The sequence below is a fragment of the Rhinatrema bivittatum genome, chromosome 10 (genome assembly GCF_901001135.1).
Source record: "Rhinatrema bivittatum chromosome 10, aRhiBiv1.1, whole genome shotgun sequence".
In the NCBI taxonomy this organism is placed as follows: Eukaryota; Metazoa; Chordata; class Amphibia; order Gymnophiona; family Rhinatrematidae; genus Rhinatrema; species Rhinatrema bivittatum.
In genome coordinates this window covers 24,266,045-24,292,244 of record NC_042624.1, presented here as the reverse complement: position 1 = coordinate 24,292,244, position 26,200 = coordinate 24,266,045, and the positions used below count along the sequence as shown (strand labels likewise).

At 47.0% G+C, this 26,200-nt stretch overlaps 1 protein-coding gene across 2 annotated transcripts in view; it reads left to right on the top strand.

Moving 5' to 3' along the window:
- SWT1 (SWT1 RNA endoribonuclease homolog) overlaps positions 1 to 26,200 on the top strand; it is a 230,570-nt gene that overhangs the window by 60,303 nt on the left and 144,067 nt on the right. For both annotated transcript variants that reach the window (XR_003859030.1, XM_029618736.1), the window contains exons 5-8: positions 11,120 to 11,255; positions 11,507 to 11,602; positions 13,187 to 13,375; positions 20,427 to 20,520. Coding sequence is in view for 1 of the 2 variants with exons in the window: in XM_029618736.1 (XP_029474596.1) it covers positions 11,120 to 11,255; positions 11,507 to 11,602; positions 13,187 to 13,375; positions 20,427 to 20,520 (515 nt within the window). In the remaining variant the exon portion in view is untranslated. The remainder of the gene's footprint in view (positions 1 to 11,119; positions 11,256 to 11,506; positions 11,603 to 13,186; positions 13,376 to 20,426; positions 20,521 to 26,200) is intronic.

Here is a 26,200-nt window from a genome sequence, read left to right as displayed (position 1 = left end):
CTTAGAGCCTGAGTAAACCCCAGGCTCTAAGAGCTCCTAATAAGAATGTAACAGACTCCTGTATCTACACTGTCATTAGCAAGGAAGTTAGTTCTCAATTAAAGAATTAAACTTTATCCTGGTCATCAGCTAATGGCTTCTTGAGGAATTCCCTCCATTTTAAGAAAGCTAGTTTTTCTGGTCTAGAACCCTTGCCTTAGAATGAACCTTCATCTCTTGTGTCCTAATATTGAACCACACCATCTGGCAATCACTGGATCCCAGATGATCATCCACTACAACATCAGAAATACTGTCCCTGTTGGTAAGCACCATGTCTAGTTTTGCCCTCTTCTGTGTGGGGTTCCATTACCAGTGGACAGAACAGCTCTCCTTGCAGAGACTCCAGGATCTCCCTGCTTCTAGAAGATACTGCAGCTGGGATGTCCCAATCAACATCTGGCAAATCCCCTAACAGTAGCACCTCCCCTTTCACAACAATCCTGTGAATATCATTCATTAAATCTCTGTCCATCTCCTTTGTCTGTGATGGAGGTCTGTATATTACACCAGTATAAATAGATGTTCCATTCCCTCTTTCCAGAGTATCTCACAGTGCCTTCTCCTTAATTCGTAATCCCAGAAATTCTGTTGCTTTAATATTGTTCTTTTTATATAATGCAATACTTCCTTCCTTCCTTCCTATCTAATTCTTCCTGAATAGATTGTAGCCTGGTATAACTATATCTCAGACATGTTTTTCCATGTACCAGGTCTCCATGACTGCTACTATATTTAAATCAGCTTCTTCCATGGCTGCCTCTAGATCTTGGACTTTATTCCCCATACTATGAGCATTAGTGTACATAACTTTCCAAATATTTCCCTTTTTCCCATATTTATTTATTTATTTATTATTTTATTTATTTAAAAATTCTTCTATTCCGCTGCCTCCATACAATGTTCAGCGCAGATTACAAAATAATCATAAAAATTATAAAATGACATGCACAGGTAAAACATTAAAAAATCAACTTTTAAAAACATTGGGGTAGATTTTCAAATAGCGCGATTTGGCGTACTTTTGTTGGCGCATCAGGCGCAAACAAAAGTACGCTGGATTTTAGTAGATATGCGCGTAGCCGCTAAAATCCGGGATCGGCGCGCGCAAGGCTATCGATTCCGTATAGCCGGTGCGCGCCAAGCCGCGCAGCCTACCCCCGTTCCCTCCAAGGCCGCTCCGAAATCAGAGCGGCCTCGGAGGGAACTTTCTTTTGCCCTCCCCTCACCTTCCCCTCCCTTCCTCTACCTAACCCACCCGCCCAGCCCTGTCTAAACCCCCCCTTACCTTTGTCGGGGGATTTACGCCTCCCGGAGGGAGACGTAAATCCCCGCGCGCCAGCGGGCCGCTAGCGTGCCAGGACGCGACCTGGGGGCGGGTACGGAGGGCGCGGCCACGCCCCCGGACCGCCCCGGGCCGTAACCACGCCCCCGGGCCCGCCCCCGAAACGCTACGGCCCGCCCCGAAAACGCCGCGCGGATCGGGCCCACCCCCCTCGACACGCCCCCCTCGGAAAACCCCGGGACTTACGCGAGTCAGGGGGTCTGCGCGCGCCGGTAGGCCTATTGAACATAGGCGCACCGGCGCGCAGGGCCCTGCTCGCCTAAATCCGCCCGGATTTAGGCGGATTTAGGCGAGCAGGGCTCTGAAAATTCGCTCCATTATCAATATGTAATAATAAAACAACAAGTTAAAATAGGACACCTCATCCAAATGCTACTTCAAAAAATACTGCCTTCAGAGCCTTTCTAAAATCTTTTAGATCCTGCAGCTGTCTCACATCTTGTGGGATCTTGTTCCATTCGCTAGGGGCGACTACAGAGAAGGCACGCCCTCTGGTTCTGGCTAGCTTGAATTTTCTAACTGGTGGAATCTCTAGCAAATATGAATATGTGGATTGCAAAGAGTAGGAGGGCAAGTAAGGTCTTATCAAATCACGCAAGCTACATGACGAAAAATTATGAACAAATTTGAAAACTATGGTTATTAATCTAAATTTACTTCTCCATTTATTTGGGAACCAATGTAACTCCCTTAGAGCTCCTTATGTGCTGTGTTCTAGATGTTCCAGTCAAAACTCGTGCAGCTGAATATTGTATCATCTGCATTGTATCATCTATATGAGTATTTAATGTTGTACTTACCTTTAGGGTTTTGTTCATCGATCCTTGTTGATTTGAGTTTAAAGCCCTCCTCAGTAGGTTTACCATTCTATTTTGAAAGAGGTTGTGCCCCTTCTTTGACAAGTGTATCCCATCTCTGCTCAGCAGTCCTTGAAATATATCCCATGGTCCAGGATATACTCATGTCATGTCAACACTATCTATGCAGCCATTCATTTAACTCCAGAATGCAAGCTTTCCTGCCTTTTTCAGTTAGAAAAAAAGGCTATTTCAATTTTGATTTCCAATTGCATCTCTTGTTGTTATAACTAGTCAGGACAAAATATGAAAAAAACCCATCGTCAGAGCTATTTATTTATTTATTTACATGTTTTTATATACCGACCTTCCTCAAAAAGACATCAAGTCGGTTAACAAAAACATCTATACAGATCTATAAGATCATGATGACATGTAGTTTCCATACATAATTCCATAAACATAATAACAATCAAATCAAACAATGCTAAAATTATACACAGTTAGTGTCTACCTATCTTCTCACATTTCTAGTTAGCAGTCTAAACAAACAATGCTAGAAGTCCCTAAAGACTTCTAGACTTTAGGGATCCACAGTGTTTATCCCATGCCTTTTTGATGTTGTTTACTGTTTTCATGTTCTAAGACTGATCTAAAAGCATCACAAATATTTACATGCAATTTTCAATTTGGGAGTCCCCACTTGTTTGGCTGATTACTGTCCTACTTGTCCATGGAGAAAACTAAGTTGCCTACCTGTAAGAGGAGTTCTCCATAGACAGAACAAATCATCCACATAATCCCTGCTTCCTTACCTTAATTGAAGGTTAGCTTGTGTCACGGGTTTGTGCCAGCGGCCTCTCTCCCAGGCCCAGTCTGGCTGGGATTCTCTTGTTAAATAAGAAACTGAATCACCTGTTAAGTCGCTGGGGGTGTTTTTCCATGGTTCCGCTGCCTGACTCTTCCTTGCTGATTCCCCTGGTTCCTCCTTCAGAGGTTTCCCAGGCCAGGGATTCCAGTCTCTATTGCCTATTTTTACCCCGTTCCTTCCAGGATGTCACAGCTATGGATCCAGCTTCTTTCACTCCAATTGGTGAGCTGGACTTAAACAAATATAGTCCCAGGTTGTCACAGTATTTTAAAGTCTCTAGAGCATTACTTTATTAAACAACATCAATCCCAGAATCATACAGTAATAAAGCAACTCTTTTCTTAATTCTCCTGCACGCTTTTCACAGTAGCTTCCTTTATAGCCTAGATTTGGCTTGCACTCTGTGGGCCTGGTTCTAAGGGAATCAGGCCCTTCTGCCACCTCCCACCATGGTTTGCCCCTGGGATTTGTGCTTCCCCTATCACTATGGCTACAACTACATTCACCTCCATGGCAGTGTTCATTTAAAGCTCCTGACCTGAAGATTCCCTGAGTGCATCCTCTTCTGGAGGGTCTCCACAATCAACTCCCAGATCGATTGGCTCAGGCTCATCCTCGGGGCTGCTCAACACCTTCACCTCCCTCTTTTCTGTCTCGTCTCCTGATTCTAATAGAACTCTTTCCTGTTCCTGCCCTACCTGTCCTTCTGACAAGCTCTCAGCCTTCCTCCACCACACCTGGGCTCTCTTGTACCCTCGAGAAGGTAAAGCCCAGGTAGTTCCTCAGACTCCAACTCCCAGAAGACACAGGGGTTCTGGAGATGCACTTCTATTCTGGCATCTGTTACTTATTGGATCTCCTTTTATTAACCAGGGGACTATAATACCCATCACATTTGCTATAGAAACTGAGGAGGCTCGCGTGCAAATAACTGCATAGGAACCCCTGTGATACTCAGAAAATCCTTACCATTTTTTTTCTGAGCTCTCTGAGAGCTTTTTTTGTCTTGATGTCATACATTTGTCCTGAAGACTATGGAGCACATCTTTATAGGTAATACATAACATATAATTCCCTAAAAATTGTTAGCCAATACTGGAGAACAAAGGGAATTTAGTTTATCTAAATAATTCAAAATACTTGTATTATTATTTACATTTATGTTTGTTTGTCACATGATTTTTACATGTATCTACCAACAAACTTTCTTATAATCTCAAAACAATATCCAGAAACCCTCAACATCCCCAACTCAATTTACAAAAAATTCACATGCTCACTTTAAAATGTCAAGCATCCAACCTTACATACACATTCTTTCACCATTCATTCAGCATACTAACTAAAGAATAAAACTTCCTGATCAAAAATATCTCTTACTATTCAAAAACATTTCTTACAAATAGGAACACCTCATTAACATTCATGTGATTGTTACATTTCTGTCACTACTAACCACAACCAACATTAAAATGATACAGTGTATACAGCAACTCTGAAATGTATCCCAAAGAAACAATGTATATAATTTTTTCAGAAACCCTGATTGATACAATGTATCCCAATAAACGCTATTAAAAGTATATTACAAACGTGTGTTCAGTCCTTTTACATAGACCCCCAACAGCGGTGACTGTTACTGTTTCATTACTATAGCTTCATCAGGGGGACTTTTTCTTTGTGGATTCTGTTTGCAAGTTGTCACTAATGGGGTCATTTTAAAAAGCGATCGCACGCGAAAAGGGACTTTTCGCGTGCGATCACTAAATGGGGGCGGAGTCAGCCCCGGAAGAGGAGGAGTCGGGTGGCACCAGGTGGATACATCGCTGGCGGCAAAAGGTAAGGACCCTTATCGCTGCCAGTTTCGCGACGAATAACTATACATTTTATGGTGTAATTATTCGGTGCGAAAGCCGGCAGCCAGTGCACCGCAGTGGTGTGATGGCTGCCGGCTTCGCCCCCCTCCCTGTTACCGCCGGATTTTCTAAGGTCTGTGACCTTAGAAAATCCATGCTTTAGGCTCAAGAAAAGATTCTATTGGGTGTGGGACTGAAGTGCCACTATCATTCGAAATGAAATGCAGACTTTAGCACAACTGGATTTATTTGAAAAAACAAAGTTCAAGGAGTTTTATCAGTACGCAGTACAATTGCCAACTCACTTGTTTTAAAGGAAGCCCTGGACCTGCTCCAATTTGAATTTCAGAGTAATTTATAAATCGAATACCACAGAGGCTCTCAACAGATATCAAAAGCACATCACCATGCTGGTATAAAATCTTTCACAAACGCAAGTCTTAGTTTTAAGAACCATTTCTTGGCCCTTAAGGGACTCTGGCATGGCTGTATCTTAAATTCTCCTTACTGGTTCGGAAGCGAGAGGACCAGCCACATGTGCTTTATTTGTTATCTATTTCAACCAGAGACTCACATCCTGTGTTCCCCCACAAATCAACTTATTTCCTGCCATCCTATCTTGAAAACGCTCATCATAGTTGAGCCAAGCCCAACCTTCATAATCCTTATGAGCCCCTATGATAGAGACCGCATAAGTCGTCAAAGAACTGTACTGAGATGGATCATAATGTCCAATCACACTAGCCAACCTAAGAAAACACCGGACCCAGTCTAGGGACCTTCCATTCTGTACTGGGAAGGTGTTCAGCCTTGTCCTTCTTTTTTCCTTGATGCTTGCCCCACTTACCCGCCAATAAGCAAAAGATATCAATATACTTCCGCTTCCTGATCTGCTTTCTATGAGAGTGGGGAAACCTCTTCCCACAACTCGGTAACAGCAACCAATGCCAGCACACCTTTGTGTTCCCCTCCCCCCCCCCCCTCCTCAAATAAGCCGAGTAACTAACCACACCTGCAGTGTCCCTGGATGAGGAGGAGGAGGAAAAGGGCTACTTGACCTCCTATGGCTCCCATGCTGCTTGTGCTTCTTTTTCCCACTTTTAACCTTATCCTCACCCTTACTGTTGGCCTGCACCCCAGCACTAGAGTCCCTCTCACCCAAAGCACTGACATACTAGGGACAACCTCATCTGCACCAAACTCAGCCCCGGACCCAGAAGGGCCCTGACCCCCAGCATCACCGAGAACCACATCAGGCCATGTACCACTGGCAACCACCCCACCTGACCAGGGGACATTTTGGGCAAGCTCCAAAGCACAAGAGGAACCAGGAACCCCCATACCCATTACATTGCCACCCCTCGCAGTCGTTTACTCACGAGCCTCAACACTATCCTGTGAAAGAGGAGGTCCTGCAGACTGCTGAGCACCTGAATGACTTGCTCAGGAAGGTTCAGACTCAGAAGCTGCCGCACCCTGGACCTCCGATGAAATACCAGTCTGACATACCTCTGTGGCCTGTTGATTTCTCCAACCGGGAAGGACCAGGATGATAAAAAATAACAGCGCCAGCATTTTCATGGCTCTCCAGCTGAAAAACAAAATCAGGACCCACACAAGACCCTGCCATTTGCCCCCCGCCAGCCCCCAACACCCGAGGCTGCCCAGCAACACCACCCTCAAAAGGACCATGAGCAACAGAAAAAGGCAGTGAAACCGAAACTGTCAAATTGGTGCCCAATCCCACCAAAGGAAAGACCACAAGAAACACCACTCCCAGCAGAGACCCCCTGGCAACCCAAACCAACACCTGGAAAATTACCCCCCCCCCCCCCCCCAAATTGGACACATTTGACAAACCTGAACCCACACCTCAACCTGAAGGACTAAGACCCCCCTGTGTAGAAAAAACTGGTCCCGGGATTAACTGTGGGCCCAGGAACAATAGGAAAAAATGCTAGCCTTCCCATTGCAGAAGGATCACTAAGGAAAACCCCTCCCCTGAAACGTTACCAAAAGAAGCAGAGGGAGCAGCCGAGGAAAAGGAAAAAGGCTGCCCCAGCTGATAATTGGAGCAGGGATCAAACCCGAAGGAAATGCCCCAAGGGATCTGGGCAAAGCCACCGATCCACCAGCACCAAGATCACGTACCCCTCTACTGTCTACCAACCTAGGCACTGCTAAGGCCTGCCCTCGAAGGACCCCAGATCTGCGGTCGGGCTCAAGAGCCTGTTCACAAGTCAGAGCAGTATCTGGAGTGAGCGCAGCAAAATCACCTGACACCGCAGCCTGCACTGCCAGGAAAAAGGAAGAAGAGACTGCAGGCCCCACACCAGTGCGTGAGGTCTGCTGCAGCATGGCAGTGCCATGTGATCCTTCCTGCTCATGCAAGCCTACCAAAGAGACCCCGGGACATGCGGTATTGACGCGGATGGAATGCCACGCACCTGATCCAGACAAGGTACGCTGCCGCCCCTCACCAACGGAAATCTATCCTCCCCCGATCGACCAGGAGGAGCCCTGCTGCCCTCAACTTGAGATGGAAACCTTCCCTCCTCTGCTCGAAGGATCACCGCCCTCCCCCACAGGAGGCTGCACAGCCACTCCCGAGCATGCTGTCCCCCGAGCCGGCATGGCAATATTGAGCAGCCACCATAGGCCTGGCCCAGGAGGAACAGCAAAAATCTGCAGGAGCAAGAAGCCGTGTTGGAAGCAAAGGGGCGGCACCAAAGGTACCACCCCTTTATAAACAACCCACCAGGCCCGACCCCCTCTTCCCTTGGTGCACTGGGGGCCAACCAACCAGGACCACAGTGTCCTGGAAGATTCAAACCCAGTGCACCAATTCCAAATACTACCCCCACCCCTGCCTGTCGCCTCACAGGAGGAGCAAGCCTGGAACCCATATTATCAAGGGCATCCAGAAACCTGGCTCCTCCTGCCCTCAGAAATGTTACAATCACATGAATGTTAATGAGGTGTTCCCTCTTGTAAGAACATAAGAACATGCCATGCTGGGTCAGACCAAGGGTCCATCAAGCCCAGCATCCTGTTTCCAACAGAGGCCAAACCAGGCCACAAGAACCTGGCAATTACCCAAACACTAAGAAGATCCCATGCTACTGATGCAATTAATAGCAGTGGCTATTCCCTAAGAAAACTTGATTAATAGCCGTTAATGGACTTCTCCAAGAACTTATCCAAACCTTTTTTGAACCCAGCTACACTAACTGCACTAACCACATCCCCTGGCAACAAATTCCAGAGCTCTACTGTGCGTTGAGTGAAAAAGAAATGTTTTTGATTAGTAAGAGATATTTTTGACCAGGAAGTTTTACTCTTTGGTTAGTATGCTGAATGAATGGTGAAATAATGTGTATGTAAGGTTGGATGCTTGACATTTTAAAGTGAGCATGTGAATTTTTTGTAAATTGAGTTGGGGATGTTGAGGGTTTCTGGATATTGTTTTGAGATTATAAGAAAGTTTGTTGGTGGATACATGTAAAAATCATGTGACAAACAGCAAAAAACCCCATAAATAAATGTAAAGAATAATAAAAGCATTTGGTATTATTTAGATAAACTAAATTCCCTTTGTTCTCCAGTATTGAACATCTTTATAGGTAAGCAAATCAGCTATATGCACAGTGTTGACAGCAACTGCATTTCTTGAGTAGCCAAATGCATGCTAACAGATCAATTGTATAAAATGTCATACTTGTTGATGCGTTGCTACATCAATAATGTGTATCCCTGTCAGTTTTATGTAAATCTGTTTATAATACACAATAAATAACCAAGAATTAGAATCTAAAATAATTAGAAAATTTACCATGTTCATATTTATCCAATAAAAGGTCACAAAATAAAATTTTACTAGTTACTTTTTTATCAGCAGTTCATATCTTTATATCTCGCAAGAAATTTCCTTATGGGCATATGCTGACAATTATCTTTTCCTGCTGGTTGCTATGTCCCTCTTCAGAACGCTGAAGTTTCCAGTCCTTCTGTGTTTCACCAGGTTCCTCATGATTCAGACCAACAGGTAGGTTGCCATGAACAATAATGTTCATGGCAATAATGTTCATGATGGTGCTTGTTAGGTGGAGTTCAGGCAAGCCTTCCCGAACTCCACCTAACAAGCACCATCAATAATTTCTCTGCTTAGTAGCTGTATATAGTGGACTCCATATTTATATTGTACATAATTAACCTCCTCTATCTTTCTTTATTTCTTACAATCCCAGTTCATTAGCCCTTGTTAATTGTAACTGCATCTCTTCATCACGTTTATTTATGTTTTTGGTTGTATTTCTCACACCCCTGTTTTTCTGTAAACCGACATGATGTGAACGAGTTCTCGAATGCCGGTATAAAAAAACCTTAAATATTAAATAAATAAATATTTCCATTCTGTTTATTTTTCTTGACATTTTCTTCCACTTATACCCCGTAGTCCTAGTTAAAGGAGCAGTGTCTCTTGAAGGTGTATCCATAAATGTTGATGTGAGTTAATTTATTTCTTTACTCATTCTTTGAAAGCATTTTTTTTCCTTTTATGGTCATTAATATAATAGATAAAGACCAATTGTCCCACCCAGTCTGCCCAGTTTCTCTGGCCTATATAGCTAATGATGTATACCAGCATCCAGCCATAAATGCTGATGGCATGTAGGAGATCAGTCTTTAGCCAAGTATGGTTTTATTTTCCTCTTTAGTTCTTTACTCTCCTGGGTACATGAGCAAATATGGTCAATTAAAGTCCACCAAAATCAACATTACTCAATAAGAAAAAGGGGTCCATTTATTAAATTAAAAACTATGCGAGTGAAAAACAGGTGTGTTCATATCTCACAAACACTCTAAAAAGAATATCCCTTTTACAGATATATATACAAATGTTATGTGTTTTTGTTCCTCAAATCTATAACACGTGAATTTTGTGGCCTAATAAATCAATTATAGATATCCCTAACATACCACCATTGTAGGGTGTGTGTGTGTGTGTGTGAGTGCACACAGCAAAATCTATCTAGGGCACCTCACTTCTCCAGTAAGATGCCCTTGTTTCACCTAGCATGGGCTTCTTTAGGGAGATCCATTCCAATGGGATACAAAATGTCAGTATTTATCTCAGCAATGTATGGGCTACCATATAACTTCAAATATTTTATCATGATGGCAGAGTGTACACTGCACCAGGTCTCTGTAGCACAGGAGCTAAGCAGTTCCCACCATCCTTCTTCAGATGCCACATTACATAGCAATTTATATGCCACCATACAATTTTCAGTATTATAGCATAATAGCACCCAGCACCTACAAATACAACTTTTAAAATGAATACTCTCTGTATCTTTAATATATAAAACATTCTTTAAAGGCCCATCCTGAAAGCACACAGCTTACCAGATCTCAGAAACACAGACATTGAAACGGTTCTCTCCCTCCTTCAGGCGCCATGCTTTCATCTGTGTCTGCTTTCACCATCCTCATATAAATAATGCGTTCAATTCAACACCTGATCTGGACTAAAAGGACTTTTAAATTAAAGATACACATCAAACCTTATAGAAATGCTGATCGTTCAATGTCAAAATCCAAACCATTTTGAGAGAGGGTATTTCCAGTAAAAATAAACCATTGTTCCTTTTTGGATCAGCATGCAAGAAATTTCTCCTCTTTTGGATGTCACCTAAAATTTTAGATTGGGGCACTGCTAATTATACTGTGGACAATGTTCTACCAAAGGAGCTTGACTTTTTCTGGCATGAATACAACTTCTATGCTCAACCATACCAAGACGAACCTCCCTTTTAGTCTGACCTCTATAAATTAAATTACACGGATATACAATTGCATAAACCACTTGGGATGTAGAGCAATCGTATCTTACTGATAATTTATAAGGTTGTTTCAACTTTGGATGGTTGAAATGAGTAATTTCTAAAACATGACCGCAGACGAGTATGCTCCACAAGAGAATTGACCAGGAGTCTGCGTAAGATCCAATACAATCTTGACTGAATACTGCTAAAGAGAGATCGTCTTTCAAATTTCTGCCTTTCTTTAAGGCAAATATGGGTTGTTTAAAGTGGTCAAAACATGCCAGTGTCTGAGAAAAAAATTTTTAATAGCCGAGGACCAAGCTGAATATAGCAATGCACATGTTATTTGAGATAAAGTTAACATGACTCTCTTTCTAAATTAGATGCAGATAATTGAAGAATTGCATGCTGCTCGGAATGAAAAAAAGTTAGATTTAGATGTGGTGCAGAGCTGTGGGGAACTGACCAGCATGGATGTTGAGTTCACTGATGAGGACCCAACCCTAAATCTTTCTGCTGGTATGCCAACTACATACAGTATACTAACAGAGAATTTCAGTCAACTAGGAACTTTGTGTGCTAATTATAATGTTGTTTCCTTATTTAAACAAAATAGTAACAATGGCCTTAGTTGAATTTGTGATAAAGAGCAGAGCTGAATTCTGTTGTTCCAGCTGGACAGAATCTGACAAAAAAAAAACCAACCTGCCTTTTTCCAATGGTACTGGCATGAAATTATCATCACTGCTTGTTTTTCTTCTTTCCTTCAGATTCTACTCAATTGAATTTCCTAATTGTGCTTGACACAAACATCCTACTAAGTCACCTTCCCTTTGTTGAAAATTTAAAGACTATGGGAATGCCAGGTATGTGAATTTAGCGATTCACATTGAATGCTACACTGTGCTTTGGAGGCGTGAGGAATTTAGTTCAGACGTTAAGAGAAAGGGACCTTAGTAATCCAGAAACCTTACATTATTAAACATTTTTTGTAGTCTTGTCAAAGTATCATTTGTCTATCTTGGCAGTTCTCTATTAACTAATTTTATTTTTGCCAGACTATCACTGCCTTCCCTTTCTGCTTTCAAACGTAAGCTAAACATACAATACCTTTAGGTAGCTACCTGTTTAGGGAAAAAATAACTTTTTCCAATCTCCTTGATCCATCTTCTTTATTTATATATCCCTTCAATATTGGGACCTAACACTGGCATTGATGTTCTAGCAAGAATCAAAATCTGTTTTCGATAAATGGCATTTTGTTTCAACTTTCTTAGAAGTCTGTTGGCAATATACTATGTAAACAGTGGCCCCTACAGTGGATATGTATAATCAAAACAAAAATGGTTTAATGGCTCCTTTTGGGTCTGTTTTTATTTGGCACCCTACAGTTTAATAGATTATTGAGGCATACGTTTTTGGGGTCAAGAGTCTACCATGTCAGATGCCTTGTCCTCAAAAACTTATGCTTCCATAAATCTATTAGGGATTCATTTTCAAAGGATTTAGGTGCCTATCTTTGGGAGTTAGGGCTGAGTGCCTACATTTAGAAGCCTAAAAAGTGGCTGGTGTAAATGTACCATACTATCGAAGCAATTTTGAAAAACTATTTACCTACGATAAGTGTACTTAACACAAGTAAAACATATTGCCAGTTCAGTAGCATATATTGTAGCAGTTTTCAAAAACTCACTTCCATTTTATCCTGCTACATCAGTCCAGTCCAAACAGGTGGGTTAAGTCCCCCTACCAGCAGATGGAGGCAGAGCACACAAACCTTCTCCATAATATTGCCACTATTTATAGGTGGTATAGCACAGAGAAATAAGTATTCTCTGCCTCCAGCATATAATAGGCCACGTGGTACAGCATGATTTTCAGGACAGCTTTGAGTTAGCCAAAAGCTGGGTCACTGGTAAGCGCAGCAGAGCGAGCACGCTTGTTAGCTCCCAGTCTGAGAGGGAACTAGATAGAGCTGTGTGTGTGCGGGCCAATTACCTTCTCTTAACGGGTTCTCTGTCCTCTGGGATGGCTTCTCCTTGATTTCTTTAAAAAAAAGAAAAAGAGAGAGCCAGGAATTTTCCTTCTTGGTTTGCTGTGTTGCTGCGAAGAGGCTTCTCCAGTCTGCCCCATCCCCAAAACGGAAAACAACCTCCAGCTCCTTGCCTCACCCTTGCTGCTTCCTCCTCTCATCCATCCTTTTGAAACTGCCACCTTAGTCCATTGCTTAATGCTTCCAATGGCCCTCATATCCAGTTGAAAAGGAGAGTGTCGTAGAATAACTGGAAAATGTTCAAACCACAAATGTTCTTATAACCAAGGTATCAAAGCTGATGCAATAAAGGAAACCAAACTCCTGCCACCCAATCTGATGAAAAGCTATGGCTTTTCTTGTAAAGTGTAATGAAGAGGTGAAGATTGTAATATTTGTCTGTTCTTTTACTTTCCAGGCATTGGCAGATTTGTATTAATAATTCCCTGGGTAGTTCTCCAAGAACTGGACTACATGAAGACTGGGAAACTACTGGAACATGTTAAGTTCAAAGCCATTCCTGCAGTTCGGTTTATCTACAACAGTCTTAAAAGGCAGGATCCTCGGTTGTGGGGACAATCTATGCAATTGGCATCTGAAAAAATATGTAAGGTTTTTTTTTTTTCTCTTGCTTACAAAGTATGTGCCCAAAATTGCTTAGAAATAATTTAGTTGCAAGCTAAATGGCTGAATAATAGTTCTTTCACTGACATGGACAACTTGCTAATGAACAGTTGTAAGATTAGCAACTCATTTCACACAAGCTATTAGACAGCCATCAGATGTTAACCACCTTTAGTCACTACTGCAAGAAAGGGGCTGTATTTGAACTACTGAATAGCATGCGAAGTGTCTGTTCTTGTGCTATTCAATCCCATATTCTCCTCTATGCAGGAGAAGCAGGAATGGATACAGCAGAAAAAGTTTGTTTTTTTTATTTAAAAACATTTATGAATCGCTTTTCCCAATTAAGAATCACTCAAAGTGCTGTACAATCAATATCATAATAGACATCAGATGTCACCGATTGTTACTTTAGCTGAGAGGTCGTCAGTCGATCATGATAACTGAACTCTTCCATTGTGCACAGAGACGATTCTTCTAAAACAAATTGACAGAATGTTAGGACAATGTGAAAAGTCTGCTTCTCATCAAACTGCTTTGTGGATAAACTCAGGTTCCCTGTACGTACCTGGATCAGTCCAGACAGTGGGTTATGTCCCCAATCCAGCAGATGGAGTCAGCACAAGCTTTGAGGGGGCGTATCCATATATACTACTACCCCCTCTGCAGGAGTTCAGTATCTTCTGACTCCAGCAGATGCGAGTAGGGGAATCAGGCTTCCCCTCCTTTTCCTTTTTCTTCACTTTCTTGCTTGATTATGGCTTGTTGTTGTCTTTTTCTGTGGATCAAGTTTGTATCAAGTTTGTATTAAGTTAAAAAAAAAAAAAAAAAAAAGGCAGAGTTCTTTCAACTTCTGGGGAGTGGCTTATCTTCCTTGTCTCTTCTCTGCGGCCTTGCTGTTTATTTCTCGTTGCAGCCAGGGGTAAGTTTGTTTTTCCTTTGTAGTTTTTTCCTTCACAGCTCAGCCCCCGGTGCCCGCGAAAGCCGGTGGAGCCGGCCTCTTCGCTCTTTACTCCCTCACCCGCGGCCATTTTACAGCTCCTCATGGGCTGCTGGGCCATTTAGGGAAAGATGTCTGGGGCGGGTCGTGTGGCCGGGAAGGCCCCCCCGCGGCACCCTCCTCTATTTTCGGGCAGTGCGGGCCGACCGGGCCCCCCCGCAGCGGCGCTTTTGTGCGCGTGGCCCCCCCCGTGGCTTTTTTTCTTTTCTCCTACAGCGATCCCGATGCCGCGGCCGTCCCGCTGTGCGGCCTGCGGAGACCCGGGGTCCCGGATTTCCCGGGAGGGCATCTGTGCACGATGTCTTCCCGGGGGGGAAGGTACCTCACAGTCCCTGACTGATTTCTCTTTTTTGCCCGGGCGGCGCGGGCCGGCCACTCCGCCATTTTTGGCGGGAACGGCGGCCATTTTACATTCTGAGCGCCCTGAGGCGCAGGCCACGAGGGGGAACGGATCCCTGGAGGCCACGAGGGAGAACGGATCCCTGGAGGACTCTACCAGCGGGGGTGTTCCCCCGATTTTGGTGCAGGAACCAAGCACCCAGAGCCAGGGAGCAGGAACCACGCCGCCCCCGAAGCGCACCCGAGCAGGCCGGGGTTCTCTCCGGAGTTTATCCTGCTCATGCATACTGCTTATCTGCAGGGGCTGGAAGCACCTGTGGGACCCCCCCTCCTAAGATCCCTCGGATGTCGCCCTCGACGCCGGCCCCCCCCGACCCTCCGGGAGTGGGGGCCTCCCGCCTTCCTACCCGGGTCCGATCCACGCCCGCGGCAGTGGGGGCGGTGCCAGACCCAGCGGGACATGGACTTGACCTCCCGGACGGGGGACAAGGGGACGGCACGCAGGAGGGGGATGATCCGCGTACCCTATGCCTCTTCCAGAGGGAAGAGCTGGACGACCTCATCCCGCAGATCATCCAAGAATTAGATTTGGACCCGCCACCAGACCCGCCTGCCCCAGTAGCTCCCGCTGTCGTCACTTCTTCAAGGAAGGGAGATCCTGTCCTGGCGGCACTCCGGCCGAGGGCTCGGGCTTTTCCCATTCATGACTCGTTTTTACAACTTCTCACCAGGGAATGGGACACCCCGGAGGCCTCCCTGAAGAGCAGCCGGGCTATGGAAAAGCTGTACCCGCTCCCCGAAGATTTCTGGACCTCATCAAGGTTCCAAAGGTGGACTCCGCAGTGTCGGCGGTCACGAAGAGGACGACTATCCCAGTGACGGGAGGTGCGGCGTTGCGGGACACACAGGATCGTAAGTTGGAAGTTTTCCTTAAGCGGGTTTTCGAGGTCTCACTCCTCACGTCTCAGAACCTGCCGTCCGACGAGGCTGCCCAGGCAGATCGGCTAGAAGCCGCAGTGGCGTATGGGGCGGACGCCTCGTACGACCTTTTTCGGGTCCTCGCAAGATCCATGGTTTCGGTAGTGGCAGCACGACGACTACTGTGGCTACGCAATTGGGCGGCTGATACGTTCTCTAAGTCGAGTCTGGGCTCTCTTCCCTTCAGGGGCAAGTTCCTCTTCGGGGAGGATTTGGACCAGATCATCAAGTCCCTGGGGGAGAACGCTGTTCATCGGCTGCCGGAGGATAGGTTTCGACCATCCAGAGCATTTTCTTCTTCTCGGACCAGAGCCAGAGCGCAACGGCGCTACAGGGGATACAGACAGGCGGGCTCCCGGTCATCCGCCCCCAGGTCTCAGCCCTGGTCGCGCTCCTTTCGCGGGTGTCGGCCCGCACGCACTACTCCCGGAACCGGGAACCCCTATACCAAGTCTTCACAATGATGCCAGTCTCGCCCACTCCCCTGTCCCCAGGATTGGGGACCGACTAACGTATTTCTACGCGGAGTGGGCACGGATCACCTCGGACCAGTGGGTCCTGGATACCATAAAACACGGCTACGCATTGGAATTTGTCCGCCCCCCGCAGGGAAGGTTCATCTTTTCCCCCTGTGGCTCGGACCTCAAGAGAGGAGCGGTGCTGCTGACTCTGGACAGACTCCGGGAGATAGGCGCTATTGCGCCCGTGCCCTTCGGAGAGGTGGGCTCAGGCCACTATTCCATCTATTTCGTCGTACCAAAGAAGGACGGTTCCTTCCGGCCTATCCTAGACCTCAAGGAAGTCAACAAATCCCTTCGAGTCGTTCAGTTCCGCATGGAAACGCTCCGGTCAGTGATTGCGGCGGTGCATCGGGGGGAGTTCCTCTCCTCCCTGGACTTAACGGAGGCCTACCTGCACATTCCCATCCGCCCGGACCACCACCGTTTCCTTCGTTTCAAAATTCTGGACCAGCATTTTCAGTTCACGGCTCTCCCGTTCGGATTGGTGACGGCGCCGCGCACCTTCACCAAGATCATGGTAGTCGTGGCGGCAGCTCTCCGGAAGGAGGGCATCCTGGTTCATCCTTATCTGGACGATTGGCTCCTCCGGGCGAAGTCATTCGATCATGGACGCTCAGCGGTGACTCGAGTAGTACAGTTTCTACATTCCCTGGGATGGGTAGTGAACTTCTCAAAGAGCTCCCTCCTGCCCTCGCAACGCTTGGGTTTTTTTGGGGGCGACCTTCGACACCCTACTGGGCAAAGTTTTTCTGCGCCAGGACAAAGCTCAATCCTTGCGGGATCACACACGATGGTTCTCTGCGTTACCAGAGCCCACCTCCTGGGACTACCTGCAACTCCTGGGAGTGATGGGGTCCACCATCGACCTTGTACCTTGGGCTTTCGTGCACATCAGGACCTTACAGTGGGCGCTCCTCTCCCGTTGGAAACCAGTATCGCAGGACTACCAGATGATTCTCCCGCTCCCGCAGAATGCCAGGGACAGTCTGGGCTGGTGGTTGGATCCGCCGAACCTGGCCCGTGGCGTGTCCCTCGATCTGCCAAATTGGGTGGTGGTGACCACCGATGCCAGTCTAGCAGGCTGGGGTGCAGTCTGCGATCGAAGCGCCACGCAGGGGACGTGGTCCACGGTGGAGGCGAAGTGGTCAATCAACCGTCTGGAAACCAGAGCGGTCCGGCTAGCTCTGCGACATTTCCTCCCGCTTCTTCGGAACCGGGAAGTCAGAATCCTATCGGACAACGCTACCACCGTGGCCTACATCAACCGACAAGGAGGCATGCGCAGCCCGCAGGTCACGCTCGAGGCGGCGCTGCTGATGCAATGGGCGGAGCGTCATCTCGTCCGGCTAGCGGCCTCGCACATCGCCGGTGTGGACAACGTCCAGGCGGACTTCCTCAGTCGTCAACTGCTGGACCCCGGAGAGTGGTCTCTCTCCGACAAAGCGATGCAACTTCTCGTCCATCGGTGGGGGGCCCCTCACTTGGATCTGATGGTGTCCGCTCTCAACGCCAAGGCTCCACGCTTCTTCAGTCGCCGGAGAGAGCGCGGCGCGGAGGGAGTGGATGCCCTGGTCCTCCCGTGGCCGCCACATCTTCTGCTCTACGCTTTTCCACCATGGCCCCTGGTGGGCAGGATGCTCCGCAGAATAGAAAGCCATCAGGGGACCGTGGTTTTCATCGCCCCGGAATGGCCCAGGCGACCCTGGTTTGCGGACCTGCTACAGCTGGTGATCGACGGGCCAATCAGGCTGGGGCACCTCCCCCAGCTCCTACATCAGGGCCCGGTATTTTTCGAGCAGGCAGAACTCTTCTGTCTTGCGGCCTGGCTTTTCTGAGGCGCCGCCTCCGGCGTCGGGGCTACCCGGAGGTGGTAGTATCCATGCTATTGCGGGCACGAAAGACATCGACGTCGGCGGCCTATGTTCGAGCTGTGGTGTACCAGCCAGGCCACGAGACCCGCTAAGGCTTCTGTACCTCAGATCCTTCAGTTTCTACAGGCAGGGGTGGAAAAAGGGCTCGCCTATAATTCACTACGGGTTCAGGTGGCCGCCCTTGGTTCGCTGTTGAGCGATGGGGGCTCTCTTCTACAGCACCCTGACATTGCTCGTTTTCTCAAGGGTGTCAAGCATATGCGTCCTCTGTTACGGGACCCTTGTCCCTCCTGGAGTCTTAACCCTGTGCTTCGCTCCCTGTCGGGACCACCGTTCGAGCCGCTGCGCAGCACAACGATAAAGGATCTCACTCTCAAGACTGTATTTCTTGTGGCCATCTGTTCCGCTCGACGCATCTCGGAGCTGCAGGCTCTGTCGTGTAGAGAGCCCTATCTCCGTTTCTCCGACTCTGGAGTTTCGCTTCGCACCGTTCCCTCCTTCCTTCCGAAGGTGGTTTCTGCATTCCATGTGAACCAGACGGTGGAGTTGCCGTCCTTCTCTTCCTCAGAGCCGAAGTCTCTCCGACTCTTGAATGTCAAGCGCACTCTGCGCCTCTACCTGGAGGCTACAAATGAGTTCCGGACCTCTGACCATCTCTTCGTACTCTGGGCCGGTCCTAAGAAGGGGTCTCAGGCCTCGAAGACTACCATTGCCAGATGGCTGAAGGCCGGCATTGCTGCTTCCTACATTGGGGCGGGTCGGACTCCCCCACCCGGAATCATAGCGCATTCTACACGTTCTCAGGCGGCTTCCTGGGCGGAGGTTCGCTCAGTATCCTCGCAGGAAATTTGTAGGGCAGCCACCTGGAAATCGTTACACACGTTCTCGAGGCACTATCGTCTGCACCTCGCCTCTTCAGTCTCTGGACACTTTGGCGAGCAGGTTCTCCGAGCAGGCCTCGCAGGACCCCACCCGATTTAGGGAAGCTTGGGTACATCCCACTGTCTGGACTGATCCAGGTACGTACAGGGAAAAGAAAATTATTATTTACCTGCTAATTTTCGTTCCTGTAGTACCATGGATCAGTCCAGACGCCCACCGCGTTTGGGTTCTTGATCCTGCTCTGCTCTGCGCTACTTCTTGCTCGCAGTGTTCTGTGTCTTCACAGTCGTCTCTTTTCGCTGTTTTTCACAGCTCCCTACAAGTTGGTAGGATGTTTGCAGTTACTTGTTGCGGTTACAATTGTTTTCATTATCTGTTTCCACAAACTTGATCCTTCGGGGGTTTCTACTCTGGCTTTGATATACTCGATACTGAACTCCTGCAGAGGGGGTAGTAGTATATATGGATACGCCCCCTCAAAGCTTGTGCTGACTCCATCTGCTGGATTGGGGACATAACCCACTGTCTGGACTGATCCATGGTACTACAGGAACGAAAATTAGCAGGTAAGTAATAATTTTCTTATTTTAGTTGTTGCTAGTACTGTTGCTTTTCACAAGAAGTACATTCACTAGAAATAGAAAATTCAGAACTGATGTCAGCTTAAATCTGAAATGTGGAGTCAAATACTTCCATTTTGGCCAAGATTAACCAATAAGATAAAATCAAAAGTGACTGTATGATTTATTAGAATACAGGTGAATTGTAAAGCTTGAGGAGGTTAGGGTAACTTCAATAAACTAAAGTGTTTAAGATAATTATTTAAATCTTCTTTATGTACATGATGGCAAGAATATACTCTAAATTGTTGCAAACAATAAGGTATATTTCTTATTGAGATAATATCATTATGGTACCTGGTTACAGGTACAAAGGGAGCTAAACAACCAGTACTAATCTGGCAAAGAAAGCTTTGCTGCTGATATAAACCTGATTTTTTTGTATTTCTTTATACTGCTTAAAACAAATTGGAGAAAATGTTTTTTTCACTCTATGCACAATCAGACTATGGAATTTATTGCCAGAGGACATGATCAAGGCATCTAGCATAGCCAGGTTTAGACAAGTTCCTGGAGAAAAAAATCAATAAACAATTAATATGCAGGTAGTCTTGAGAAAGCCATCATTTTTTCCTGGGCGTAAGCAACAACAAATGGATGTTTTCTGTGGGATCCACAGGGTACTAAGTGACCCGAACTGGCCACTGTGAGAGACAGGACCTTTGGTCTGACCCATCATGTAATTTCTTATCTTGTTACATTTGACTAATTATTAGTGTTATATTAGGGTTAAATTCTTCTCCTTGTAATTATCAAGAGAGATTTACAGTTAATGGTCATAATTTTATTTAAGAATTGCCAATTGCCTTTGCTCCATTTATAGATGGATTAAGTAATGAAAACAATGATGACCGGGTTTTACAGTGCTGCCTACAGTATCAGAAGTTTTATCCCCATACTGCTGTGATACTCTGCACGTAAGTAAGCAGTCTGTTTCATGCGTCATTCTGAAGTCAGAGACTGCAACAAGAAAATGCATGCCAGCTCTTTATAGAACAGAGAAATGTGATGGCAGAAAAAGACTGCATGTCCCATCTAGTCTACCCATCCGCCCAATTAATTTAGCTTTATAATTCCCATTACTCCTTAAAGGTTCCCTGTGTTTATCTCATGCTTTCTTGAATTCAGATACTGTTTTTATCATAGAAACATAAAAACTTGCTGGCAGAAAAAAAAATACTAGGCTCAACCGAGAATTGAACTTGGATTGCTGGATTCAGAGTCCACAGTGCTAACCATTACACCATGGAACCACTTAAAATGCTACCCTTGCAGAATATCATACTGGGGCACCGTAGAGTGCAGAATTCCCCTCCTGCACAGAATTTCAATTTTTGGCACAGAATTTGTAGTGAGGCCCAGCAGGCTACGAGCATACCCCATCCCACTCACAGCAAAGATGTCTGAGGCCTGGCAGCTACAAGCAGAGCCGATCCCTAAAGAGCTGCTTTTGCCAGAATAAGAGAAACAGCATAGGTATATATACAGAGGGGAGGGGGTTGGGTGCAGGAAGATCTGACAGGCCCAATGACAGAGACAGAACCAGTGTGCAAGGATGTGTATATGTAAGCGTATGAGAGGGTGCATGGGTGTGTGAATGAGGTGAGATTGTGAGGAATTGTGTATATGAGTGTGAGATTTGGTGCTGGTATGTGTGTATGAGGTGGTGAGGGTGCATGTTTTGTTTGTGATAGAAGGAGCCTGTGTCAGGATGTGTAGTTGTATGTGCAAGAAAGAAAGGGAGCCTGTGTGCAGGAGTGTGTGTATGAAAAAGAAGAGTAGCCTATGTAGGTGTGTGTATGAAAGAGGGAGCCTGTGTGTTTGGGTGTGTGAGAGAGAGAGAGAGAGAACCTGTATGAGGGAGGGTGTGCAAGAGAGAGAGGGAGCCTGTCTGGGAGTGTATGAGAGAGAGAGGGATTGAGCCTGTGTGAGGGGCAGTATGAGAAAGGAGTCAAATTCTAGGAGTGGAGGGCTGGGGAGTGAAAATAAGAGTGGAAGGGGTTAAGGCTGAAGGGGAAGGAGAGAGATGGTGGATTTGGAGAAGTTGGGGCTTGAGAGGGCACAGTGAAAGAGGTCTGGCCAGGGGAGTAAGGACAGAGCTGGAAGGAACATTCTTACAGTGCACTTCTAGGGAAATTCTGTTCAAAATATTGAAAACTCTGCATCTTTGAGGAATAACATTTCTGTATTACATTTTAAATTAATTACTCAAAATTGTGATGTGTACTGTGTTATTCTGACCAATATAAAGTATACAGAATTTTAGATTTTTGTGTGCAGAATTCCCCCATGAATAATATGCCCACTACCATAATTGTCAGGATTTGAACCTGCACAGGGAGCCCACAATAGATTTTGAGTTCATCACCTTTACCACTTGACCACAACTACACTCCCTAAGCTTGATTAGAATCCCCTTTCTGCCTCCCTCTCTATTTCTCCAAACCAACCTCAAACCTGCAGCCCCTGGGACATAGAGCGCAGCTATGTTGCCACCCAAGCCACAGTTATGATAGAGCTAGTGTGTGTCAGGTATTGCATTTGAGACTTACCTAGGCTTTCCCCTCTCCCTCAGCACTTTGCCCCTTTAACTTCAGGTGGATCTCTCCTGTACTCCAATGTCTTTTCTGAGCTCCCTTCAGTATTCTGTTAGTGAAATTTCTCTAAGAAGAAGGCACTGAAAGGAGCAGGACATAAGGAAACTGATCAGACAAAAGGGCAAAGAAAAATAACATGCTGAGAAGATGACCGAGAAAGTGGAAAATGGATAAGAGTATCAGAGAAGCAGAGTATTAAGAGAGTGTGTCAGAGAAGAGGAATCCCAGGACCTCTGAGAACCTATGTACTGAACGCCCCAATGAGGGGTATGACTCTAGGCTCATCTTTTGTAAGACGTGCAATGATGGCAATCGAAACTTCCTACTCTAGAACTGGCAGCACAACTTGAATTGGAACTGATGGGTGTGTAAGCAGGTTTTGGGGTGTAGGGATCTGTCTGCTACAGGACACTGCCATCTGCCCTCCCACCTTACTTGCGATCCTAATTCAGGGAAAAACATGTATTCTCCTCAGAAATAGTCTTTTAGTTATCAGATTTGGCAGGGTTCAGCATTTAGAAAATAACAATAATTCCTACTTCTAATATCCGGGCCAATAAGCATCAGTTTTTGCTAAAGAAAGTTCTGTATCATGGGTGGTAACTAAACATGCCATAAACCTTAGCCTGTTTAAGATAATATTACTCAGGGTTAACTTACTCACCCTGGGTCCAACTTCAGACGATACCTCTGCTCACCTCTGAGGCAGGTTCTGGCTGGGGAGCTGGAGAATGTGGGCAGGGCAGAGGCTTGCTTTCTGGGCTTGGTACTGGCAGAACAGGCAGACTGTCCAGGAAGGAGACTAGCTTTTGGCTCTGGTGCTTGCTGGCTGTCTGGGCTTGGCCTCACCCTTCCTCGTCTATGACTCCGGGTCATTCTCTGCACCTGAGCCGGGGTCTCGTCTCTCGTCTCCATACCTTGTCTTCTCTCTTCTCGATAGCAGGGAGGACTGGTCTGCTTCTGGCCCCCCTTTTGCTTTCAGGGACACCTCAGCCCAGGTTCTCGCGCTCAAGGTTTCTCCCAGGGTTTGTGCTCTCTTTCTCCCTCTTTTCTTTAGGGGGGGTGTCCTGCTTCAGCTTTTCTCCTCCTTTTGGTTTCAGGTTCGCTCTCCCCTGGGGGGTCCGTTGCTTGCCTTGTCTTCCTTTCCCCCGTCTTATGCTTCCCAGCTGATAAATATGCATAAGCTCATGCATAATCACATGGTGAGTAGAGGGTCTTTGCTGCATTGCAGGTCTTTTCCCCCCTCCCATTTCTTCGGAGGGGAGATCTGCCACATCTGTATGCCGAGCTGTGTGTCAGAGTGTTTTTCTCAGTCTCAGACCGCCCCCCCACCCCCAAGGGTGAGGGTCTTTCTGACCTCTGCTTGCTTGGTCATCCCTGACACTTGTTTAGGGTCTTAAGTTGTTGCCTCTCTGTCTGACAAACAGGCACATCTGATAAGGTATCCTTCAGTGTATTAGGGCAAGGCCTCTTCATTTTCCACAGAGGCAAGGTTTTAAAGTTCACCCAGGCAAAGTTCCTTCTCTTGCTGTGACAGTGTTGGGGCCTGTCAGAATTTGGCCTGTACATGGCTATTGTAATTCATAATTGGTGCATCAGTGGTAAACATGAGATATCTCCCTACAGATGATAGAACTGGAGAGAGTAGATGTGAAACAGCAGTGCTCCATGGTAGCATCCACAAAAAGAGCGTGCTGATGCCGAACTGGAACAGCATACTTCCCTCTATTACCTCTATTTTGGGCTCCGCCCAAAAGTTTTTGTTATTTGTGAACCGATGCGATGTGCAAATGAACATCGGTATAAAAGAGACTTTAAATAAATAAATAAATAAATAAATAAATTACCATCGTGAGGCCATTTCTACAGCCAGCAATTACTGCTTCTATCTCCCGAAACAACTGTAGCTCTGACCTGGCGGGGTCATACTGCCCCGCCCATTGTGACATCATCAGTGGGCACCGGGTAACAAAATGAGCATGCTGATACCAAACTGGAACAGAATTTTTGCCTCTATTATCATCATGTGGCTATTTCTGCAGCCAGAAATTCCTGCTTCTATTTCCCAGAACAACTGTACCTCCGACCTGGTGGGACTATACTGTCCCACCCATTGTGACATCATCAGCGGGCACCGGGTAATAAAAAGAGTTTTCCTAGCGTGTAGCAGATGGTCTCAGGACCAATGGGTATAGTGTGCTCCTGATAGCTGTTGGAAACGTGGTCAGATTTCAATCTGACGGCAGCACTACATATACCCGTGCACGAGGCTCTGCTCTTCAGTTTTTTCCGTCTCCATTGCAGTTCGGGACTTCACACACTCTTGCACAGCGTTAGAAAACCAAACTCCAAATTTAAAGAAGAAACAAAGCAAAATGAGCCCCGTTTTCCTGCGGTGATACCTAAGGGTCCCTCCCCCAGTCGAGATTTCCTGAGGTGATTTCCGAGATCCCTCAGAAGTAAGCCTCGGTCCCGGCGTGGACTTAGCCCCCAGGAACGGGAGCGGCTGAGAGGCAGCCTCGGTCCAATAGCTGACTCGGCTTGGACTTAGCCCCGTGAAAAGGGAGCGGCTGAGAGGCAGCAGGTGCAAAACCGGGCATGGCGGTGAAGGTAATTCCCTCTCCCCTTGCAGCTGGACCGGGAAGCGCTGAGACAAGGTAAGGTAGAAACTTTTCTCTAAGTCACCGGTCTCTGAGGCTCGGACAGCCGCACAGATCGTCCCTCCGGCGTCTGTACACTTGGGTTGAGCAGCCCCGTCCGGGCTAGATCCCGATCCGGCAAGAGGGTCCTCCCACATGGAGACCCCCTGAGGGGGCCGCCATCTTACCGCGTTGTCGCCGGCGCCTTCCCCCCCTTGGTTGCCACATTGCCCGCACAACTGAGCCGTGTGCACAGCGGCCAGCCAGGTACATGCATCTGCGCCGTGCGCACAGCGACGTGCACATCGGGGCCGGGCACACAGTGGCACGCTCAAGGGTGCCGAGCACATAACCTGGCCCATGCGCACAGCCACGTGCTCATCTTCCACTCCTATGCGCACAATGTAGGCGCACCGAGAGTTCATAACCAGGCCTCCCAGCACGTGCACCTGTACAAGATACACGCGCAAATCATGGCACCGCCGTCCAAGACAGCTAAGGGTCAAGCCCTCTGTCCGGCATGCCACCTGAGAGCGGCGCAGCCTGAGGTGACTTCCGCCCAGTGCCTGCTATGCGAAGAAGCTCGGGGGAACTGAGACAAGGTCCCCCTCAGCCTGTAGAGGACTCCGGATCACCGGCAAGACTACCCTGGACCTCTGTATTCCCGACTTGGCCCCTCCACAGTGGGGGCTCTCGGGGAGTGCCATCGGACCCAATGCGGTCCCAGGCAACTTCACCTGGACGGGATTCTGTTATTGTTTGTAAGGTTTTGGGTGGACCCTTGGACACTGTGGCAGCTGACCATGCCCACGGGGGGAAGTCCCATGAGAGGTCACATGTCAGGCTCAGCTTTGGGACACACAACACAGAGTTATATCTTTTATTAGACAGAGTTGAGAAGCCACCAGAGGTGCAGTAGTGAGTAGAGATGAAGCCCGGCTGGGCTTAGGGTTCCTCAGGATACTGGAACAGCGATTCCCTCTATGGCTGTGCTGTAGTGGAGGAAACTGAGATAGTGAGTACAGTGGACCATACACAGAGTTCTGGTGTAGAGCCTCGTTGGTAAAGTTACTCACACAGCGGTTTCTCTCAGAAGGTGACACAGAAGCTGGAATAGAGGCAGGCCCTCGAGGAGCGAGTACCTGGTTCCAGGGAACGGCTCTGAGGAAATAACATTGGTAACTCACTGATGATGTAGGCAGCGGTTTCTTCCAAGCAGAAGCGATAAGTTCAGGCAGCGAGTCAAGGAACATGGGCCCTCGAGGAACGAGTACTGGTTCCTGATAGCGACCTGAAAGAAATGAGAGAGGCCCCTGAGGAGCGGGTACCCCGTTAGGATAAAGTCCAAAAGTTGGAGAGGC